General features: G+C 37.0%; 1 protein-coding gene across 1 annotated transcript in view; it reads right to left on the bottom strand.

Annotated features, from left to right (window-relative positions):
* Positions 1-20,821, bottom strand: part of XPR1 (xenotropic and polytropic retrovirus receptor 1) — a 133,224-nt gene that overhangs the window by 3,803 nt on the left and 108,600 nt on the right. The window contains exons 12-14 of the mRNA XM_028530568.2: positions 10,097-10,263; positions 7,168-7,307; positions 1,911-2,132 (exon numbers count right to left, since the gene is read on the bottom strand). Coding sequence (XP_028386369.1) covers positions 1,911-2,132; positions 7,168-7,307; positions 10,097-10,263 — 529 coding nt within the window. The remainder of the gene's footprint in view (positions 1-1,910; positions 2,133-7,167; positions 7,308-10,096; positions 10,264-20,821) is intronic.

Here is a 20,821-nt window from a genome sequence, read left to right on the forward strand (position 1 = left end):
AACCAAGGAGTCACAGGTTTGACTCCCAATCAGGGCACATGCCTGGGTTGCAGGCCAGGTCCCCAGTGGGGACATGTGAGAGGCAACCATACATTGAGGTTTCTCTCCTTCTCTTTCTCTCTCCCTTCCCCTCTGTGTAAAAATAAAATCTTTAAAAAGAAAAAACAACATTAAAAAAGGGATTAGATAATATTATCAAAATATTCTGCAATTTATGAGCCCCATGAGGTGAAAGTGGTATCTGGTGAAGTAGGTATTATTTATTCCTGCTTGACAGAGGTGGAAACTGACATTCAAAAAGGTTAAGGATGTGTTAAAGGTTGCATGAGTCGCAAAACACTCAAATCCAGATCTTATTTTAGATCCCCTGTTCTCTCCTTGCACATAACCTGCTCCACTGTTCTAAACATCTTTCTGGCTGCAATTTAGTATTCCAGTGTTTTTCCACGAACACCTGAAATTGAACATAACCTACTGCCAAAGAGCTTCCTTGTTTTGGAAACAGAAAAAGTGCAAGTTTAGGCTGCCCTCTGCTGGCAACTAACAAAGATTAGATTTTCAAATCTAGGAGCTCAGTGAGACAACAGCATTGTCTTCAGCCCTTTGTGGCACTTATCTGCCGACCCCACCAGTTCCCACACCTCTCCTCCTGCTTCCTTGCTATAATATCATGCTTTGTGCTTTGAGGTTCTTCCTACGGACCCCTGACCATTCCTTTTCTGCCCCTTTCATTTGTTTTTCCCCTTGCCTGTCTTTGCTCCCTAGGACGTAGTTCCTTGCTCTTTCCCCCTACCTTCTTCTTTTCAGAGAATTTCCACATTCTATCTAAAACTTGGGCAATGTATACTCTGTTCCTTTATATATTATCATTACCACCTCTTAATTTCTACTTCCTTATATTCCTTTTAGTCCTACTATAAGCATTCTAATCCAAGTCCTTGTTGTACCATACTTCAAAATACTGGAAAGTACATATTGCAGAACCATTAAATCCTACAAAAATACGACTTTCATACTTCTATGAAAAGATTCTCTGTGACTGCTTCCTGCCTACACAATCAAGCTTGTACTTTTCAGCATTTTACAATCATACTTCATCTATTCAGCTCAATGTTCTTGCTACAGTTCCAGTCACATGGCTTTTCTTTCTGCCCCTCATTCCCACCCTTTTGTCTTTACCGTGCCTCTGGCCTGCTCAAACACTCCTTATCCTTTAGAAAGCTGCTCATGCTCAACTTTAAGTCTTCCCTTTCATTCCAACCCACTGTGATGTATAATATCTCTAAATTTCCAATGTAGCCACATTGTATCCTACTTTTATTATTATTTTTAGGAACATATAAAGTCAATGACTGATAAAAATACTATTGCAGGTATTCAGGAAAAAAAATTAAAATAGCTTATAAGTACTTACTGAGCTCTTTCTGTGAGGGAACTGGCCTAAATCCCACATCACAACAAATCCAATCCACTTAGCCACCCCATGAACAGGGGCCACACCAATCCCAATGAACAGCTGAGGGCTAATGTGCAGAAATTAAGTACTCTGGCGGAGGTCGCACAGGTGGCAAGTGGCAGAGCCAGGATTCCTGCAGCTTGTTACTTGAAAATTACTTGTATACAAAACACACTGAGGAGTCACATAAATTATTCTCCAACAAATTTCCCCCATTGTACTTATAACACCAAATCAGTGGTCATTAATTAATGTATTAATGTCATTTTACTCTGTGTGCTCATTAAGACATTCTACAGGTTGGATCATATGAAATTACTGTTACTGCTGGTTTTTTGCAGGTGAAAAATGATTGCCAGCCACTTCATTTGGTTCGCCCTGAGGGTGTCTTATTAGCTCCAGTGCATTCAAACTGGAATGGAATTCGTCTCCCAGAAGCGGAAGCCATACATACTGAGAAGTGAGGTGAGGCCGGCGCAGGGATATGCTCTGGCTGTTCTTCCACGGTCGGTTCTTCTGGCGGTTCCGCACTCCGTCCTCCTGGTCCATCATCTGCTCTAGAAGTGTCTGATCGTCAGCGTTCAGAGGGGCCACGGAGATGTCCCGCACAGCACGGAATTCACCACAGTTATTCAGATGTTCGTTCTCCAAGCGGAAGAAGTTCCACACAAATCGCCTTAGCACAATGGAACAGAGTAGGCCAGTTACTTATAAAATGTGAACATACCACTGTAACCTGTAAACCTTCCTGTAGATCGTGTTTCCACACACAAAAGCAAAAAACAAGGAGGTAAGGGTTAGAATATTAAACTAAATTAGGAAAAGATGGCATGGAAAGTGAGTAGGGAAACAAAAATGAAGTAGGCAAAGGGCCGGGACTTATGGAATGCAGTTGCATAATACTCATTCTTTCAGTTTACGGAACATGCATTTACCAGGGGTCTACAACATGACAGGAAAAGGCACTGAACGAGACAGACCAAGCCTCTGTCCTGATGCGTATGATTTCGAGTGGCAGAGACATAATAAGTAATCAGCTAATGGTAAGTGCACTAAAGAAAACAAAACAGGGCAAGGGGATAGAGCACGCTTCTCCGATGAGATGGAGAAACTAGCAGAAACTGAATGATGCAAGGAAGCAAGTCATGTAAAATCCTGAAGAAAGTGTCCTAGGCAGACGGAACGGCGAGTACAAGGCCCCAAGCTGGAAAGGAAAGGCCTTTGGTGTGCTGAAACAACAGAAGGTGGTCAGCGGGGCTGGGGTTGAACAGGGAGGCCAACATGGCAGGAGATGAAGATAGCGAGGTAGAAAAGAGCCTGGTCCACAGAGGGCCTCAGCACCATAGTAAAGAGTTTAAATTCTAAGTGTGAAGTGTGATGGAAAACAAGGTGAGTTCTGAGCAGAAGGATGCCATGATTTGTGTTGAAAAGATCATTGGATTTGCTGCACTTTGAACAGATATGAGGGAGGCAAGAACAGCCGAAGGAAGACTCAGCTGTTGCAGCAGTCCAGGGAAGAGATGGAAACGTCAATGAAGGTGGTAGTGACAGAGGTGATGAGAAGCAGGCAGACTAGGGATTTATTTATGAAGATGGAGCTGACAGGACTTTCTGGGATGTGAATGGTCTTGGGTGTTGGACTAGGGATATGGTGACACCATTTACTGAAGATCCGGGTTGTTCCTATCAGGCTAGAGCCATTAGATATCCAAGGGTGGACATGAGTCTGCAGTTCAAGGGTGAGTCAGAGCTGGAGACAACAAAAAGACAGTATTTCAAGTCCTGAGCTTAGGAACAATGTAAGTGGAGGAGAGATGAGGACAGAGGAAGGGGAAGAACCAGTGAAGGAATGGAAAAGGAATAGTTACCAAGACAGAAGAGTGTATTTGTTTCTAAATCCTGCAAAGAAAGTGCTTTGCTGAGAGGTAAAATAAGCAGAGAACTTAATTTAGCAAAGTAAAGAGGCCGTATGATCCAGGAGCATACATTCTAGGAGACTGTCTAGATTCGAGTCATGGCTCCACCGCTTACTAGGTACCATAACCTTGGATGAGTTACTTAACGGATGCTTCAGTGTCGCCAGTAAAATGGGACAGTCACTACCTACTTCACAGGACTGTCGTGAGCGTTCAGTATGTTAATTCATGTAATGGGCTTGGAACTGTGCCGGGTACCTAGTAGGTAATACATAAGTGTTTGATATTATTATAGATCATTAACAACACTGATTTAGTATTGGGGAAAACACTTGAGTTGAATTAAAGGGAGACGGGCGCAGAGTGAAAGAATGGAGACAGCAAGCAGACATCTCTTACCTTGTTGTAAAAGAGAGCAAAAAATGGGTGCTTGCTGGAGGAGGAAAGCAGATTCGGGGGAGGCTTTTTGCTTTTGTTTTAAATGGGTGATAGAACATCGGACTGTGTTAAGTAAAAAAAAAATTACAGAAAAAAATAATCAAGAATGAAAAAGTAATTGAGATTTTTTTAACTAAAAAACCTCAATCTATAAAGCAGCACACATGACAGAGAAATGAGGGGATGGGGAGAGCCTGGTGGTGACGAGGAGTCTGGGAAGGAGGAGGAGGGTGGACAAATGGTTTGCGGAGAGGACTGACAAGAACAAATACACTGTTCCTAGATTCAGTCTTTATCTGTCAGGTTTACTTTTGTTTCTAGGTTCTACCTTACTTTATCAGGCCATCCTGCTAAATGCACCCGTCCTGATGCAGAGGATGTTATACACCTGGTCTGAAAATATCTTTATTTCACCTCCATTTGTGAAACATATTTTTACTGAGTGTTCCAGGTAGGCAGCACTTTTTTTTTTCCAGCATACCAATAATATCATTTTAATGACTCCTGACTTTCACTGTTGCTGTTGAGAAGTCAGCTGTCAATTGAACTGCCACTTTTTTAAAGATAATTCTTTCTTTTGGGAGGCTTTGTTTTTAAATAAGTATTTAAGTTCAAGCATAGCATACACATATAAAAGTGTGCACATAGTAAGTGTGCAGCTTGTTATTATAAAGTGATCACACTGCATAATTGCCTCTCAGAAGAATGTAACATTGCCTTACACCAAAGCAGCCTAAATTTATAGCCCCCTATGTCATCATTTAGGAAATTCACAGATTTACCTTTCCTAGTTAGCTCTGCAGTGCACCTGAAACTGATTCTGCATACAGTCTGCTGCAGGAGATTCATTTTCGTCCCCCTATATGCTTGTAGTTGATTCAAAATCATTATTAAAAGACCTGTTTTTCTCCAGTTACTTAGCCACCTCTGTCATAAATTAGGTAGTGTCGATGTATGTGTGGATGTTTGGACTTCCTATTTTGTTTCAGTGGACACTGTCTTTGCTTCACCAACGCCAGACATGGTCTTAGTTACTGTAACTACACAAGAAATCTTGATGTTAGAGAGGGTAAGTCCTTTAACTTTGTTCTTTTCAAGATGGTCTCAGCTTTTTTGATCCTTACTATTTCCATATAAATTATGGAACTGGCTTGTCAATTTTCACACACATATTTCACTAAATTTATTCCTACATAGTTGATATATTCTGATGTTATTCATAATGGTATGGTTTTTGAAATTTTCATTTTCTAGTTGTTTGTGACATTTTTAGAATGCTAATTTACATTTATATAAACTCTGTATTGTATATTCTCTTCAGTTTCTACATATGCAGTCATGGCATTGGTAAGTAATTATACTTTGTTTGTTCCTTTTTAGCCCTTACACTGCCCCGCCTCATTGCACTAGCTATACGTACACGCATGACGCTAAATGGTGACAGCAGGCACACTGATCGCACTTCTGATCTCGGGGCGAGCTTACAGTGTTTTACCGTTAAACATGATCTTGTTTACCTTTGTTGTAGATAACCTATTTTTTTTCATAAATAGGTACTGACTTATTTCAACAGTGTTTTCTGCATATATTGAGGGCTTCCCCCTTTTATTCTATTAATGTGGTGAGTTATGCAGACTGATTTTTAAATGTTAAATGATTTTAAATGTTCATCTTACGTTCCTAGAATGAACCTAACTTGTTTGTGATATATTATCCTTTTTATAGATTGTTGGATTCATTACATTAGCTCGCATTCAGAATTTCTACATCTCTACACAGGAGACAGACTGGTGTTCTTGAAATGTCCCGGTAGGTTTAGATATCAAAGTCATGCTGGCTTAATAAAATGAACACAACAGTGCTCCTTTTATTGCCACTTTTCCCTGGAAGACTTTCTGTAAAACTGATCATACTTCCTCCTCATATATTTGGAAGACTTCCCCGGGTCTGTAGTTTTCTTTGTGGGGAAGATTTTAATAGGGATCTAATTTGTTTAATAGATATAAGGCTATCTGATGGCCTATTTCTTCTTTATTGGTTTGGTAAACTATGCTTTTTGAGGAATTTGTTTATTTCATCTTTATTTTTAAACTTATTGGCATAAAATTACCCAATATCATCTTAATCTTTAAAAAAATCTTTAGTATTTTTTTACATTTGTAATTTGTGCCTACTTTGCTTTTTGGCTTGATCTGTCCTGTTTAGACATTTTATCAATTTTATTAGTCTTTTTAAAGAACTTGGGCTTTGTAAATTTTTCTCTATTGAATGTTTGTTTTCTATTCCATTAATTTCTGTTCTTTACATTTCCTTCCTTCCTTCTTTCTTTTGGGTTTGATTTTTAAATTTTTCTAATTTCTTACGCTGTACACTTTTCTAATATATACATCTAAGGCTATACATTTCCTTCTAACCATGGCTTTAGCTGCAATCCACATCTTCTTTCGTCACATTTTCAATTTCATTCTGTTCAAAGTATTTTTTAATTTCCATTTTAATTCAACTTTGACCCATGGGTTATTTAGACATGTACTGCTTAATTTCTAAGCATTTGGGAATTTTCAGGTATATTTTTGTGATTTCTAATCCTCTAAAATTTCCTTTATGGCCCAACATATGGTTAATTTTGTTAAATGTTCCACATGCACTTGAAAGAATGTGTACTTAATAGTTGTTGTATGCAGTACCCTGCATATGTCAATTGGGTCATGTTGGTTAGCTGACTACTTCTTTATTACTGAGAAAGGTATATTAGTATCTTCCTTTAAAATGATAAATTCATGTATTTCTATTTTTTAACCATGTGATACTTAAAGCCATGTCATTAGCTTAAAATTTGAACTGTTACCACGATTGAATCTCAAGTCTTTCTGGCAAATTTCTTTAGCGCAAAATTGACTTTAGGGCTCTGCTTATGTGCGGTACCTGCTTTCACTTAGATTTTTGGCTATCCTGTCAGATCACTGATGTTTTTAGGAAGACTTAAAATATTATCTAGCATTTTTTTTGTTTGTTTGTCTAGTGAGAACGTTGAGCTGACAAACTAAGACTGACAAATTTACAAAAAAATGATTCTCAAAAGATTTTAATTTCTGTTCTGAGACTTTTTGCTTCCCCAGTTGTACTCATGGCCCTTCTGATGGAGCCCAATTCTGAAAAAGCTTATATGTCATCATCCTTACTTATTTAACTTTGTAAGACTTAATCTCTTAGTCTTGTAGGATTTTCCAGCTCTGAGGGTAACATTGAGAAAAGTTGTAAAATTTAAGTTTTTCAAGTGTAACTTTTAATAAATGTTAATTCAGACATCTTTTAGGTAAAAAGCATCTTTGATAAACTTTTCAGTAGTTTGCTTACCGGAAAACCTCAAGGGGAGCAAAGACAGTAGCAATGATGTCCCCAGAATGAGGCAACAAAGTCGTGGAGGTAATTGAGATTTGGATAGTCCAAGCAAAGCGCAGTATCACATCCTCTATGATGGCACAGTAGTAATAGGCCTGAGGAATAACAAGGAAATTGAGTACCTCCATCGTCATGCTTCACGCAAATAAGTACACCTACAACAGCAATGAGACTGGTAATACACTTCACCAATGAGCACAAGTTCAAGAAGAAAAAGAGTTTTATCCTATTTTATATTTTAAAAAGATTTCAAAAATTTAGTTTTATTGTCTTGAAGGGTATAATACTTACTCATTATGAAGCTTAACTGAATCTCAGTGACCGTTTAACAAATATATTTCATTCCCATATGGTACAGTAGGCTCTCTTCTAGACCCAAGAAATACAAGCCAGATGAGATCCTCAGTCTGATTGAGATGACATTCTAACATGCATGTGATATGCTAATGACTCAATAGCTAATATTAGAAAAGATTAACAGATTTATTAACTGTGTTATTTGCTAACTGCTTTACCCTATATTTGAAGGAGGTTTTGCCTTGCTTTTTGATATCAGTAGATGAAATTAAGCTTGGGTTTCACAAACATGGTTGAATTCAAGGAACGTCCATTTCTACAAGGGGAAGACGGCACCCAACTAACCAATTCTTTCAGGCACTGCTACCGGGTACTTAGGAGTCCAGTGTCAGCTAGCCAAGCTGTGCATAAACTGCCAATAGAGCAGAACTGTGATTCATGGATTTGCTCATTATTAATTTCAGAATTAGCTCTTTAAATAACAAAATTCTTCCTGGAACTGGGTGTGGTGCTCAGTATTATGCACTGTTAATCCCCAGGAACTGATTTCAAGGTTCTTAGAGCCACGTTCTTAATTTTTAAGTGAAGCTCCACTGGACTCCACAAATAGATTTTTCCCTTTTTAAGTGGAATGATTTTTATTCCACTATTTACCTTTTCAAAATTGAAAGGGCTGTGGCTACCCAGAACATTTGCAAATTATGATGTAGAAAAAGCATGTAATTTATTTTCTAGGATCATGAAAATTTTAATAAGAAATTGGTTGAAAGATCCCATTCACTAGTATTATTATACAGAAAACAGTAAGTTATAACTATTTAAAAGGAGGAATAGATTAATAATATTTACATAAAGATACAAACAGTTCATCTAAGCAATACATATAAAATATAAATGTGTTCTATCTTGCAGTCAGGCAAGAACCACAGAAGGAACAGGAAGCCACATACATTTGGTGGGCACCAAATGACCATTTTTACCTGAGCTCATGTCTGTTCTCTGATTTCTGCTTACCATTACTGAATTTCTTTTCTTTTTAAAAGATTTTATTTATTTATTTATTTATTTTTACACAGAGGGAGGGAAGGAGAGAAACATCAATGTGTGGTGGCCTCTCATGTGCCCCCACTGGGGACCTGGCCTGCAACCCAGGCATGTGCTGTGACTGGGAATCGAACCCACAACCCTTTGGTTCTCAGGCCAGTGCTCAATCCACTGAGCCACACCAGTTGGGGCTGACTTTCTTTTCAAATGAGATTTATGGAAGTATGTCTAGCATGTTGGTCATATATTCTAAGTTTGCATACTGAAATTTTTGCTACAGCTTACATAAAAAGGATCACTATCAACAAATATCCCTTTTTCCGCCTTCATTTGCTTATCTGAAGTTACCCTACATATGATCCTTTATACCCACTCTACCATTTATCTTTAATCCTCACACTTGCAAACAGCCTTCCCTACACAGAAATTGAATATTACACATTCACAAAAGTACCGTTTTGAGGTAGTGGTAGCATTCTGACATAGTATAAAATATTAGTGGCCCAACCTATACTTCTCTCCCAATCACAGAATTTTCAAACTGGGAAGGGATCAAGAGATAACCTAGATAACACCTGCCTTATAGAAGAGAAAACACCATAGTATGGTTACCTAGAGTAATGCAGCTATAGAGGGAGCTCAGATTACAACTCACTTACCAAGATTCCCAGTTTACTGTTTAATTTCTTCCAACATATGAGTAAAGATACTCTGGTTTTTCTGACTTTTAAATTCATTCTCTCATGTTGTTATTCATATATACATAAATCCTAAAATAATTCCTAAGGAGTTATCCATCTATTTTCTGATTGAACTGGCACTTTAACCACAGCTGGTTGACATAAATGAAAGCAGCAGCTTTCTCGATGCACCACGCAGCCAGGCACTCCCTTTCCCGTGCCTTCACAGCACTGCTCACTCAGTCAAGTATTTACAGACTCATCCCACAAAGATTAAGTCTGCTATACTATGCAGGGGGGCCGGGGACACCTAACAGATAATTGTAATACAATAATGATAACACAGTGATAACTGCTATAATGACTCTTGCACAGGGTACAATGGGATAGGATGAGTAACTAAATATGCTTAGAGAAAAAAAGAAAGGCTTCTTAGAGAAAGTAACACTAAAACTGACTTTTAAAAGGGAGGAAAGAGAATTTGTAAGTCAAAGGGGAGAGAGGGCATTTGAGTGGAAAGAATTGCATATTCAAACAAATCATAAATTATAGTAAGCTATTTGTTTCTCTATTTTAGTCTTTAGTATACTGCATCGCAATCTATTTACTTATCTGATTATAATATAGTTCATGGCCTCTATAAGAGCTAGAATTTTATTTTGTTTTCATTTTCTACAATGCCCAGCATATAGTAAACAACTGACATGTTTTTGCTGACTGCATGAATCAGTATTTCTTTAGTAAAGTTATTTTTTCTAAATATATTAGGTTGCAGTTAGGTATACACTGCAATAGAATTTAGCTGGTGATATACCTTGTTTTATTTGTTTGTTTTATTAAACAAACACAAGCACCGTACATACTTTTTGGGGGTACACAATCTCTTCTCGGAGGAAGGTGTTTTCTCCCGCATTCTTATCAAAGAGACCCCAGTCCATCTTCAGGTCCCAGATGAGGGTGTAGCAGGAACTGATGATACAAAAGACAACCCACAGGTAAAAGAACACCACGGTGTCTGAGTGATCTCGTTCTGCAGAAAGGGAAGAGAAAAGGAAAATTACTAGATTCGTGTACAATTCTTTTTTTTTTTAAGTTTTTATTTATTTATTTTTTAGGGAGGGGAGGGGGAGAGAGAGAGAGAGAGCGAGAGAGAGAGAGAGAGAAACATCAATGTGCGGTTGCTGGGGGTTATGGCCTACAACCCAGGAATGTACCCTGGCTGGGAATCAAACCTGGGACACTGATTCGTGTACAATTCTTCATTAAATAAAACTGATTAAAGAACAGAGTCTTTATACAGTCCCATAAAAGAAGTAAGATAGGTGGTAAGATTCTAAACAAATCTCACTAGCAGGATCATTGTCTTACAAACATTAAAAAAAAATCTGAATCCCCTGAAGTCCCAACTAGTCGACAAACTCATAAAATTTGTACAAATGTGCATTTGGAGTTTTGGAGGCTCTTGCTGAATACACAAAAATCCAAATAATTGCAGTGCAGGTTTTTAATATTACGAAAGATGTCATTTTAATTTCTGCCATCAGGTGGCGGCTTAGGGTCAAAAATGAAAAACATGGAACACCACTAACGAGGAATGCACTGCCTTTGCTTCAAAACATTCCTGGATTGTTTTCACTTTAGAACATTTCTTTCATACACTTAGCTCTTGTCAATACTTACTGTGATGGCAATCAGATAATTTTCTAAATAAAATACCAGAAATTTATCCTTAAGGACATATATAAAAGCAAATTTCTCTCAAACTGCAAAGCAAGGCATGATATTTTGCTTCTTACAGAGGTTAGTGATACAAAAGCCCAATGTGACTTTATGCTTGGAACACTATAAAGTGACTTTTGGTTTTTACTGAGAATATAAAGTATGCTTTATTAGAATAATAGAAATAATTTGCAAATGTACTTATACAATTTAGTCCTTTCTCCCCAACTTAAGTGCTTCATACGTTCCCTAATGAAATTCTTTGTTAAGTTCGAGAGCCATCATATTATTCATGTTCTCTAGGTGCAAGACATAGGTATATAACTACTAATATGGTCCTTAATCAGCAGGGAAAAAAGATACAAAACATCTAATTCAAAGAAAGTTTAAATGTTGGTTAATTTCCCAAAGGCATAGAAAGTAAACGATGTATCATGCGTTATCCACAATGCTTTCTATTAAAATAAACAAGTGTTATTAATCATTTTCAGGTATTAAAGTGTTAAGTACAGTATGATTCAAATGCACCCTTTGGCCATTTATAATCTAGTAAGTGAAACATTTGTTACTGATGATAAATTTGAACTCAAAATGAATTATAAACAAAGGACTATGAGAACATCAAGGAGAATTGGAATGCTTCCAACAGTAGGAAATAAGAGGAAGTAGCATTTGAGTTATTTCTAGCAGGATAAATAAATAGTGCTGCAAAAGCCAGGCAGATGAGTCAAGGCCATCCAAGGCTGAAGAAAGATAATGAAAAGGCATGAGGGTGGGAAAGTGCAAGGAGTACGTGAGAAGCTGCAGGCAATCTGAATCCAGCACAGGTGAAATACAGAAGGCGCAGGGAATGGGTATGAGTTGAAATGAGGTGGAAAAGACATTTTGTGTCTGACAGTGGAACGCCTTCTTGGGCCTTAGGATCAGGTCTGTAGTTTAGAAAAATAAATGGTTGGCAGGTTGCTTGCATCAGAATTAGTTGGTAAAAAAACATCTCAGACCTCCAGTGTTGTGTAAGTCAGTTTGTCCTAGCTCATGAGAGCCAATGGTTAAATTTTCAGAAACCTTGTAAGCTGGTTGTTAAACACAGTCATTATTAAAAATTAAATTATATAAACACAGTTATTAAAACAAACACAAACACTCAAAATTCATCACTTCCTAATTATTTTACTAAATTTTGCTATCATTATTCTTATAGGTTATGCATCTATATGATGGAAACACTAGACAATGTTACTACTTGTTCCCAACATTCAATGTTATCATCTTAATAGCTCGAAACTGGCCATGGTGGAAGAATTCACACCTCGGAAATCTGCAAGCACTGCAATTCAGTGCTCCCTTTCAGCACTCCCACCCAAGAACTGGTGTGTTAAACATAAACCAGCACACTACTGTTCAGCTTCTTGTCCTGGAAAGTCAGTGATAGGAACAGAAACAAATATTTTTAAAACAGTCCACAAGTGATTCTAATGAGCAGCGAAGTTTGAATGCAAGTACATTTTGAAGTTTAAATTACTTCCACAAAAACTTTTTCATCAAAAGCAAATTGGGCTGGCCCTGGCCAGATGGCTCAGTTGGTTGGAATGTCATCCCATACACCCAAAGGGCACATACGCCGGTTGTGGATTTGACCCCGGGGAGGCAATTGATCCATGTTTCTCTCTCACATCAGTGTAACTCTCTCAAATCAATAAACATACCCTCACATGAGGATAACAAGAAAACAAGCAAATTGTGTTGAATATTTATAATATAACACTGTGCCATATGAATCATCAACTTAAAAGGCCTAACAAAACATTTCTTATCTACATTTAGTTGGATGTGTTCTGAAATATGTTTATTTCACTCTGATATAGTTCAATTATAAGCATCATAATTGCGTTAAAAAATCCTATAACTCAGGCCCTGGCTGGCGTAGCTCAGCGGATTGAGTGCGGGCTGGGAACCAAAGTGTCCCAGGTTCGATTCCCAGCCAGGGTACATTCCTGGGTTGCAGGCCAGAACCCCCAGCAACCGCACATTGATGCTACTCACTCTCTCTCCCTCCCTCCCTCTCTCTCTCTCTCTCTCTCTCTCTCTCTCTCTCCCTCTCTCTCCCCACCACCTTCCCTCTGTAAAAATAAATAAATAAAATCTTTAAAAAAAAATCCTATAACTCATCTACTATGGTTTGCAAAGAATAAAGTAAATTAGTAACTTAACAAAATACACACAATTTTCTTATTTCCAAAACAAGATCAACACAAACAGATGAAGACAAGTGACTTAGTTGTAGATTATATGTGCAACTCTTTATAAATTTAATGCTTAACTTTACACAACAATAAGCCATTATTCTGTTTGCAAGAAAAAGTAATGAAATGAGAATACAGTTAAAGATAAATTAAGCAAAAGATAACAGGTAATATCGTCTTATTCCTTGATAGCTCATTATTCTTTCCTAATTACTGAAATCATTGAGTTCAAATTACTGTATAAAAGATTTTTTTGGTGGGGGGAGTAAAAATAAAGAATTAAAAATAAAGCTAAAAGTAATGTGCTAATTTTCTTTTATTTGTCTTAGGTTTTAAATACAAATCCTCTCCTTAGAGTAAAATTCTTAAAATGGTACAATGGGTCAAGTGACTCCCTTCTTTCTAAGGTCATATTATTTCTATAAAATTTCCATGACACATACACAAGGACTTACTGACTTTTAGAAAACTAAATAATTTTACAGAATATTTTGGAATAAGTAGTGTTTTATCTTGTGGGCTTCTTCAAACAATGATCAGCATACACCTGGTCTACATATGCTACATTTGGGTCTCTTTTTAATTATTACCCTTATTTGATCTTTTCCATCTCCCAAATGAGGACTGCTTCCCCCTGAAATCATCTGCCTTCATTGATATGCAGTACATGTGCTAGAAAAATATTATCACTTTAGGCAAGCAATTATATTTAATTCTCTCTTGGCTAACTCTGGTAGCCTACTTTAATGATGTTCAGAATCACAGAAAATCAAGTCATTGCTATTCTACCCCTAAACTTCTATTACATACCTGCCATGTTAGAAGCATAATTCATGCTGGACATATTTATGGTGATGGCATCTACTGAATACAGAACAAATAAAAATAAGGTTCTTAGAGTTTTGCACCCATAGCCATCATAGGAAGGATAAAGCAAAATAACATGCCAGGAAAAGTGCTAAGAAAGAAACCAGAAAAATTACACATGGAAGTCACTCTGAACCATATTTCAGGGAGGACATTTTAAAATTGAAAAAAGCGGCAATGTGTGAAGAAAAAGTGAATAGTCTTCTTTTCAACCCAAACCTTCCTACTCTGGTCATAATTTACTAGCTGTAACTTGGAATTACATAAGAAACCAAGCCACAGACTGGACATCATTTCCAAAGCCCAAAGATATACAGGTAAACTGTATGGGTTTGGCATCTAGCAAATCCTAGTTCTATTCCTATGACCTAAAAAAAAATCAAACCACTGAATTAAGAGATTAATTCTTCTTCTGAAAATTAATGGATATAGGTATTTCCCTGACCGTTAGTGGATCTTAGTGAATATGTGAGGTCCCATGTACTGACTCTCCTTCTCAAGTGACTACCATGTTCATCCTCAGGGCAGGCAAGACAGGCATTATTATTCCTGTTTTACAGTTAAGAAAGCTGAAGGTTAGAGAGATAGTAAATGGAAAAAGAACTGGTTTGAACTTAGAAGACCTGGGTTTAAATCCAGACTCTGTCTCTTTCCAACTTGGTGATTATAGGAAATTCTAACCTCAAAATGATTGAGACAAAAATGGAAATCATGAGACCTAAGGATAAATGAGGAAGCTAGAAACAGGAACCTTTATCCAAGGAATATTTTTGTATTACACAGCATTGTTTCTCAAAGTCCATCTCAACTCTAAAAAAGAAAAAGAAAAAAAAACCCCAAACAGTTCCATAAAACTATAAAGTAATAACATCAGAAACATTTCTCAGGCATATAAAAATATAATTTAAAACTACATACATATTATTTCACGCTGTATATAAAATCATGTTTATAGAAAAAGACAGAAGTGATTATAGCTCCTGAGAGAAATAAGATTATTAATGGGACTTTAAATTTTATGTACTTCTATATTATTTGAATCTTATTTTTCCAGTGATATATATATATCTATGTTTTACTTGTATAATTAAAAAGAAAATGGGCTAAGAAAAATAGTTGCTATTAGAGTGGTAATATTTAATAAATAATTTAAACAAGCCTTAATGTTGCTATATTGTTTCATAGTGAAAAAAGGAAAACAGTAAAAAGGAATTCATCTATTCAACAAATATTTACTGAGTGCCTACCTATAAGCTGTATACATTATATAGTTAAAATACTTAAGATTAACTCCAAAAAAAATTTGTTTACTTCTTGATTAAACAAATATACACTGAATGTCCACTGGGTAACCAGGTATGCTTTAGAGAATGGGGATGTACTGAAAAATTATTAAGGACCAAGTGTAAAAGAGGAAAAGATAAAAAGTAAATATAAACAATGTATAAGTGCAATTGTAGAATTGTGCTCAGAGGAGTAGTCAATAAACCAGGCTTCTGGGGAACAATCAGGGGAGGCTTCCTGCAGGAGGCGCTGCGTGAGCCATGTCTTGTAGGTTAAAACTTTAGTTAAGCAGGTTTACCAGGCTGAGAGAGCCACATTAAACAGAGTAGAACCATTCATTCAGTAAACGAACACCTACTCTATGCCAGATATTTCCTGCCCCAATGAAATTTTCTACTTAGATAACTACCGCATACGCAAATAAACAAGATGACTTCAGACAATGTGAAAAGCACTATGAAGAACACAAAACACAGTGATATGACGAGAACTGGAAAAATCCCTTTAGATAGTGGTCACGTAGAAAAGGTCTCTAAGTTGATACCTGGGTAATAAGAAGGAGCATGCCACATGAAAAGCTGAAGGAAGAGTTACATATGTAATACTACATTTTCCAGTAAACATATTTTAAATACTAAAACCAGGTAAAATTAGTATTTTATTTATCTAAAATGCTATTTTAACATTTATTCAATATAAAATTATTAATAAGACCTTTACACTCTTTTTTTATACACTAAGTATTCAAAATCCAGTTGTACTTCACACAGCACACCTCGGTTTAGACTAGGCACACTTCGAGTGCTCGGCAGTTGCTTGTGCTTAGTAAGCTGTATTACTGAATAATGCAGTCAGTGGTAGGTACTAGAGGAGACAGGAATTTGAAAAGTAAACTCCGGAAGCAGTACTAATCAGAAGCCTCTCTCAGTAGCCCGATGAGAAATAATGAGGACCAGAGCTGAATGAGGTACAAGGGACAGAGACGTCAGGCAAAACGTGAGAGCCATTTGGGAACTCAAATGAGCAGGAATTGAATTGTGGAGGTGAGAGAAAGGGTAGAGTCATTTAATAAAATGGTAATAAAATAAAAGGGTAATTCCTCATTTTTAACTGGGTGGAAGAGTGTCATAAACTGAGAGGAAAAACATCTCAGGGAAAAAAATTTTCCCTGAAAAAGGCTGAGGGAAAAAATGAGTTGTTCTGAACATGTTGACTGTGAGGTACCTATGAGATATCAAGATAGAAAATGTCTAAGAAAATAAGTGAAAAGTAAAATAAGCTTGAGATGCAGATTTGGGAGCCATGTATATGTAGACAGTGGTTGAACCCCCAAAATAAGACAAGCCCCTTCAGACCAATATCCCTCATGAATACACAAAAATCCTTAACAAGATATAAGCAAATAGAATCCTTAACAAGATAGAAGCAAAAAATAATTATATACCATGACCAAGTGGTATTTATTTCAGAGCTGTAAGGCTAGCTCAATATTCAAAGTGTCAGTAATATAACTCACCAAAGTAATGGGCTAAAACTCAGGGAAAAGTCACAGGATCATATCAAAAGATCTAGAAAAAGCATTTGAAAACAATTCAACATTCATTCATGATATAAAAAAACTCTCAGAAAAACAGGAATAGAGGAGAACTTCTCCCAATGTGATAAAGCCTCCTTAATAAGAAAACCTACAGCATTAGCTGAGAAACTTTATTTATTATACTTAATAATGAAAAACCGAATGCTTTCCCCTAAGACTGAAAATAAGGCCAAGACACCTGCTCTCAAACACAGTCTGGCACCTTGAGCCAGCACAATAAGGTAAAGAAAGAAAGTAAAAGGCACAGAGATTAGAGAGAACTGAAACTGCCCATTTGTAGATGACATGATTGTCTATGTAGATAATCCCCCCAAACAAAACAAAAAGCTCTGAGAATGAATGAGTTCGGCATGGTCACAGGAAATAAGACAGACATACTAAAATCAAGTGTATTTCTACGTACGCTAGTAATGAACACACAGGCACTAACATTTAACAATACAATACCATACTTGACAATCACCCAAAAATATATAAAATACTTGTACACTGAAAAACACAAAATGTTGATGAAAAAATGAAAGATCTAAATACAGTGGGCCCCCCCCAAATACTTGGAATTTATTTATAAAAAATTGTGTACTTATTCTCTCATGTTTAAACTTAGGTCACCTTCAAAGTACTCTCCATTGATGCAATATACCTACAGAGACATTTTTTCCACTGCTCAAAAACAGTTTTTGAAGTCATTGAAGTGCTTCTGCCATTTTTTTGTTTCACCTCTTCCACAATGGCAGAACATTTCCCATTGGGGACCTTTTCCATTAGGGGAAACAAAAGGCGGCCACTTGGGGCGAGATCAGGTGAATATGGAGGGTGGGGCGTGGAGAAATGTCCATTTTGTTCAAAAGCTGCTGAACACTCAGTACAGTGTGGGCAGGTGCACTTGTCAATCACTCATCATGAAATGGGCAAATATGCTGAGTCTTAAAAAAAAAATTCCCCTGAAGCCAAATGAGCCTCTCACAACCACACCAGCTGGTACACTGATACAGATGGATCACTAGAATACTTGCTTAGCAGGGGAAGCCTGCACTACAAGGGGCCTGCCTTCCAGAAGATAGTTCCGTTTTTGGGGGGGGGGGTCCCCCATCAGAAATGTAGAGAGATAACATGTTCATGGATTGGAAAATTCAACACAGTAAAAATGTCGATTTCCCCCAAACTAATACATAGGTTTAACACAATTCTTATTAAAAGTGTGGGAAGACATTTTATAGATATAGACAGTATTATTGTAAATGTATACATAAAGGAAAAAAGAACTAAAATAGTCAAAACAACCTTGAAAAAGAGGAATGAAGTTGGAGGAATGAATCTACCCAATTTTGAGACTTATTATATAGCTACAGTAATAGACATTGTGTGGAATTGGTGAGGTATAGATATACAGATCAGTGGAACCGAAGAGGGTCCAGAAATAGACCCACACGAATATGATCGCTGACAAAGGCACAAAGCATTTTAATAGAGGAACGACAGCCCTTTCAACAAAAGGTACTGGAGCAATTGGACATCCACAGGCAAAAATATGCTTCAACCTGTCTCACACCATACACAAAAATTAACTCAAAACAGACCACAAATATAAATGTAAGACATAAAACTATAAAACTCTTAAGAACCTTGCCGCCCCCCCGAAAACCTACAGGGCCTAGGGCTAGGCAAAGAATTCTTAGATTTGAAACCAAAGGCATGATCCTCAAAAGGAGAAACTGATAAACTTGACTTCACCAAAATTAAAAACTTTTGCTTGTGAAAGACCATGTTAAAAGGATGAAAAGAAAAGCTGCAGACTGGGAGAAAAGAGTCACAAATATTAACCAATGACTTGTATCCAAAATACATAAAGGACTCCTAAAACAACACTAATAAAATGAAAAACTCAAATAAAAATTGTCAAGAGATCTGAACAGACAACTTATTAAAGGTGTATAACAGAGAGCAAATAACCATATGAAAAGATGCTCAATGCCGTATGTATTAGGGAATTGCAAATTAAAACAGCAATGAGATACCATTACACACCTAGTAAAGTGGCTAACATCCAAAAAGCTGACAATGCCGAAGCAGCAGGAACTCTCATTCACTGCTGGTAGCCAATCTGGGAAACAGCCTGGCAGTTCCTTACAAAGGGAAACACAGTCTCACTGTAACACCTACCAACAGCACTCCCAGGTTGAGTTGAAAAGTCATGACCACACAAAATTGGCACATGCACACTTACAGCAGATTTATTCATAATCACCAAAAAATGGAAGCAACGAAGATGTCCATCAGCAGGTGAATGGATGAACAGACCAATGTACCCATACAATGGAATATTATTCTGCAATAAAAAGAAATGAGCTATCAAGTACAAAAAGACATTGGAAGAACCTTAGATGTCTATTCCTAAGTGAAAGAAGACAGTCTGAAAAGGTTACATCCCGTATGGTTCCAACCACATGACATTTTGGAAGAGGCAACTCCACGGAGATAGTAAAAAGATCAGTGGTTGCTCAGGGGGAGGAAAGAGAAGAGCACACAGGTGAAGCATAGGAGGTTTTGAGGACAATAAAACTCTTCTATATGAAACTGTGATGCTGGATACATGTCATCATGCGTTTGTAAAACCCACAGAACTGGATAACACAAAGAGTGGGTCTTAATGTAAACTAGGGGCTATAGCTAATAATAATCTTCAATATTGGTTATTAAATGTAACAAATATACCACACTAATGAAAGATGTTAATAACAGGGGAAACTGTGTGCAAAAATGGGGTGGGTAGGAGTGGGGTGGGGCAGGTACATGAAACTATGTACTAGCTGCTCAATTATTCTATAAATCTAAAACTACTAAAAAATAAGGCAATTAATAATTTTTTTAAAAGACTGGGAGAAAATATTAGTAAACATTATTTAATAAAGGGCTAGTATCTGAAACATATGAAGAACTATAAAAACTCAATAATAAAAAAAAATCATCCAATTAGAAAATGGGCAAGAGACACAGATATTTCACTGAAGAGGGTATACAGATGGCAAATAAGCATTTGAAAAAAGGTTCAACAAAATTAAAACCACAATAAGATATCTCGACACACCCATCACGATGGCTTAAATAAAAAACAGTGGTATCACCCTGGCGGGGTAGTTCAGTGGGTTGGAGCATCATCCCAAACACCAAAAGGTTGCAGATTGGACTCCAGGTCAGGGCACATACCTAGGCTGTGGGTTCCATCTCCGTTTAGGGTGTATATGGGACACAACTGACGGATGTTTCTCTCACATCAATTGTTTCTCTCTCTCTGACCCCCCAGCCCTTTTCTCTCTCTCTCTCCAATCAATAAACATATCCTTGGGTGAGGATTAAAAAAGCAAGTGATGTCATAAAATGTTGGCAAGAAACTAGATCACTTTATATTCTCATCGTTATTGATGAGAATATAAAATGGTACAGCCATTCTGAAAATAGTTTGGTAGTTCTTAGAAAACTAAACATGCAACTAATATATTACCCAGAAATTACACTCTTGGGCATTTATCACAGAGACATGACAATTTATGTTCACCAAAACCCGGTACATGAATGTATATAGCAGCTCTATTCACAACAGCCTGAAATTGGGAACACCACTGTCATTCAGTCAGTGAATGGTTAAACTATGATGCACCCATGTGATGAAATACCACTCAGCAATAAGAAGGAACAAACTATTAATTCAAGCAAAAAGCCCAGATGAGTCTCCAGAGAATTATGCTGAGTTAAAAACAGCAGATCTCAAATAGTTACAGGACTATATGATACCACTTATATAGCACTCTTGAAATGACAAAATTATTAAATGGAGAACATATTAGACGTTGCCACGGGTAAGGGAAAAAGGGAGCACA

The sequence above is a fragment of the Phyllostomus discolor genome, chromosome 14 (genome assembly GCF_004126475.2).
Source record: "Phyllostomus discolor isolate MPI-MPIP mPhyDis1 chromosome 14, mPhyDis1.pri.v3, whole genome shotgun sequence".
In the NCBI taxonomy this organism is placed as follows: Eukaryota; Metazoa; Chordata; class Mammalia; order Chiroptera; family Phyllostomidae; genus Phyllostomus; species Phyllostomus discolor.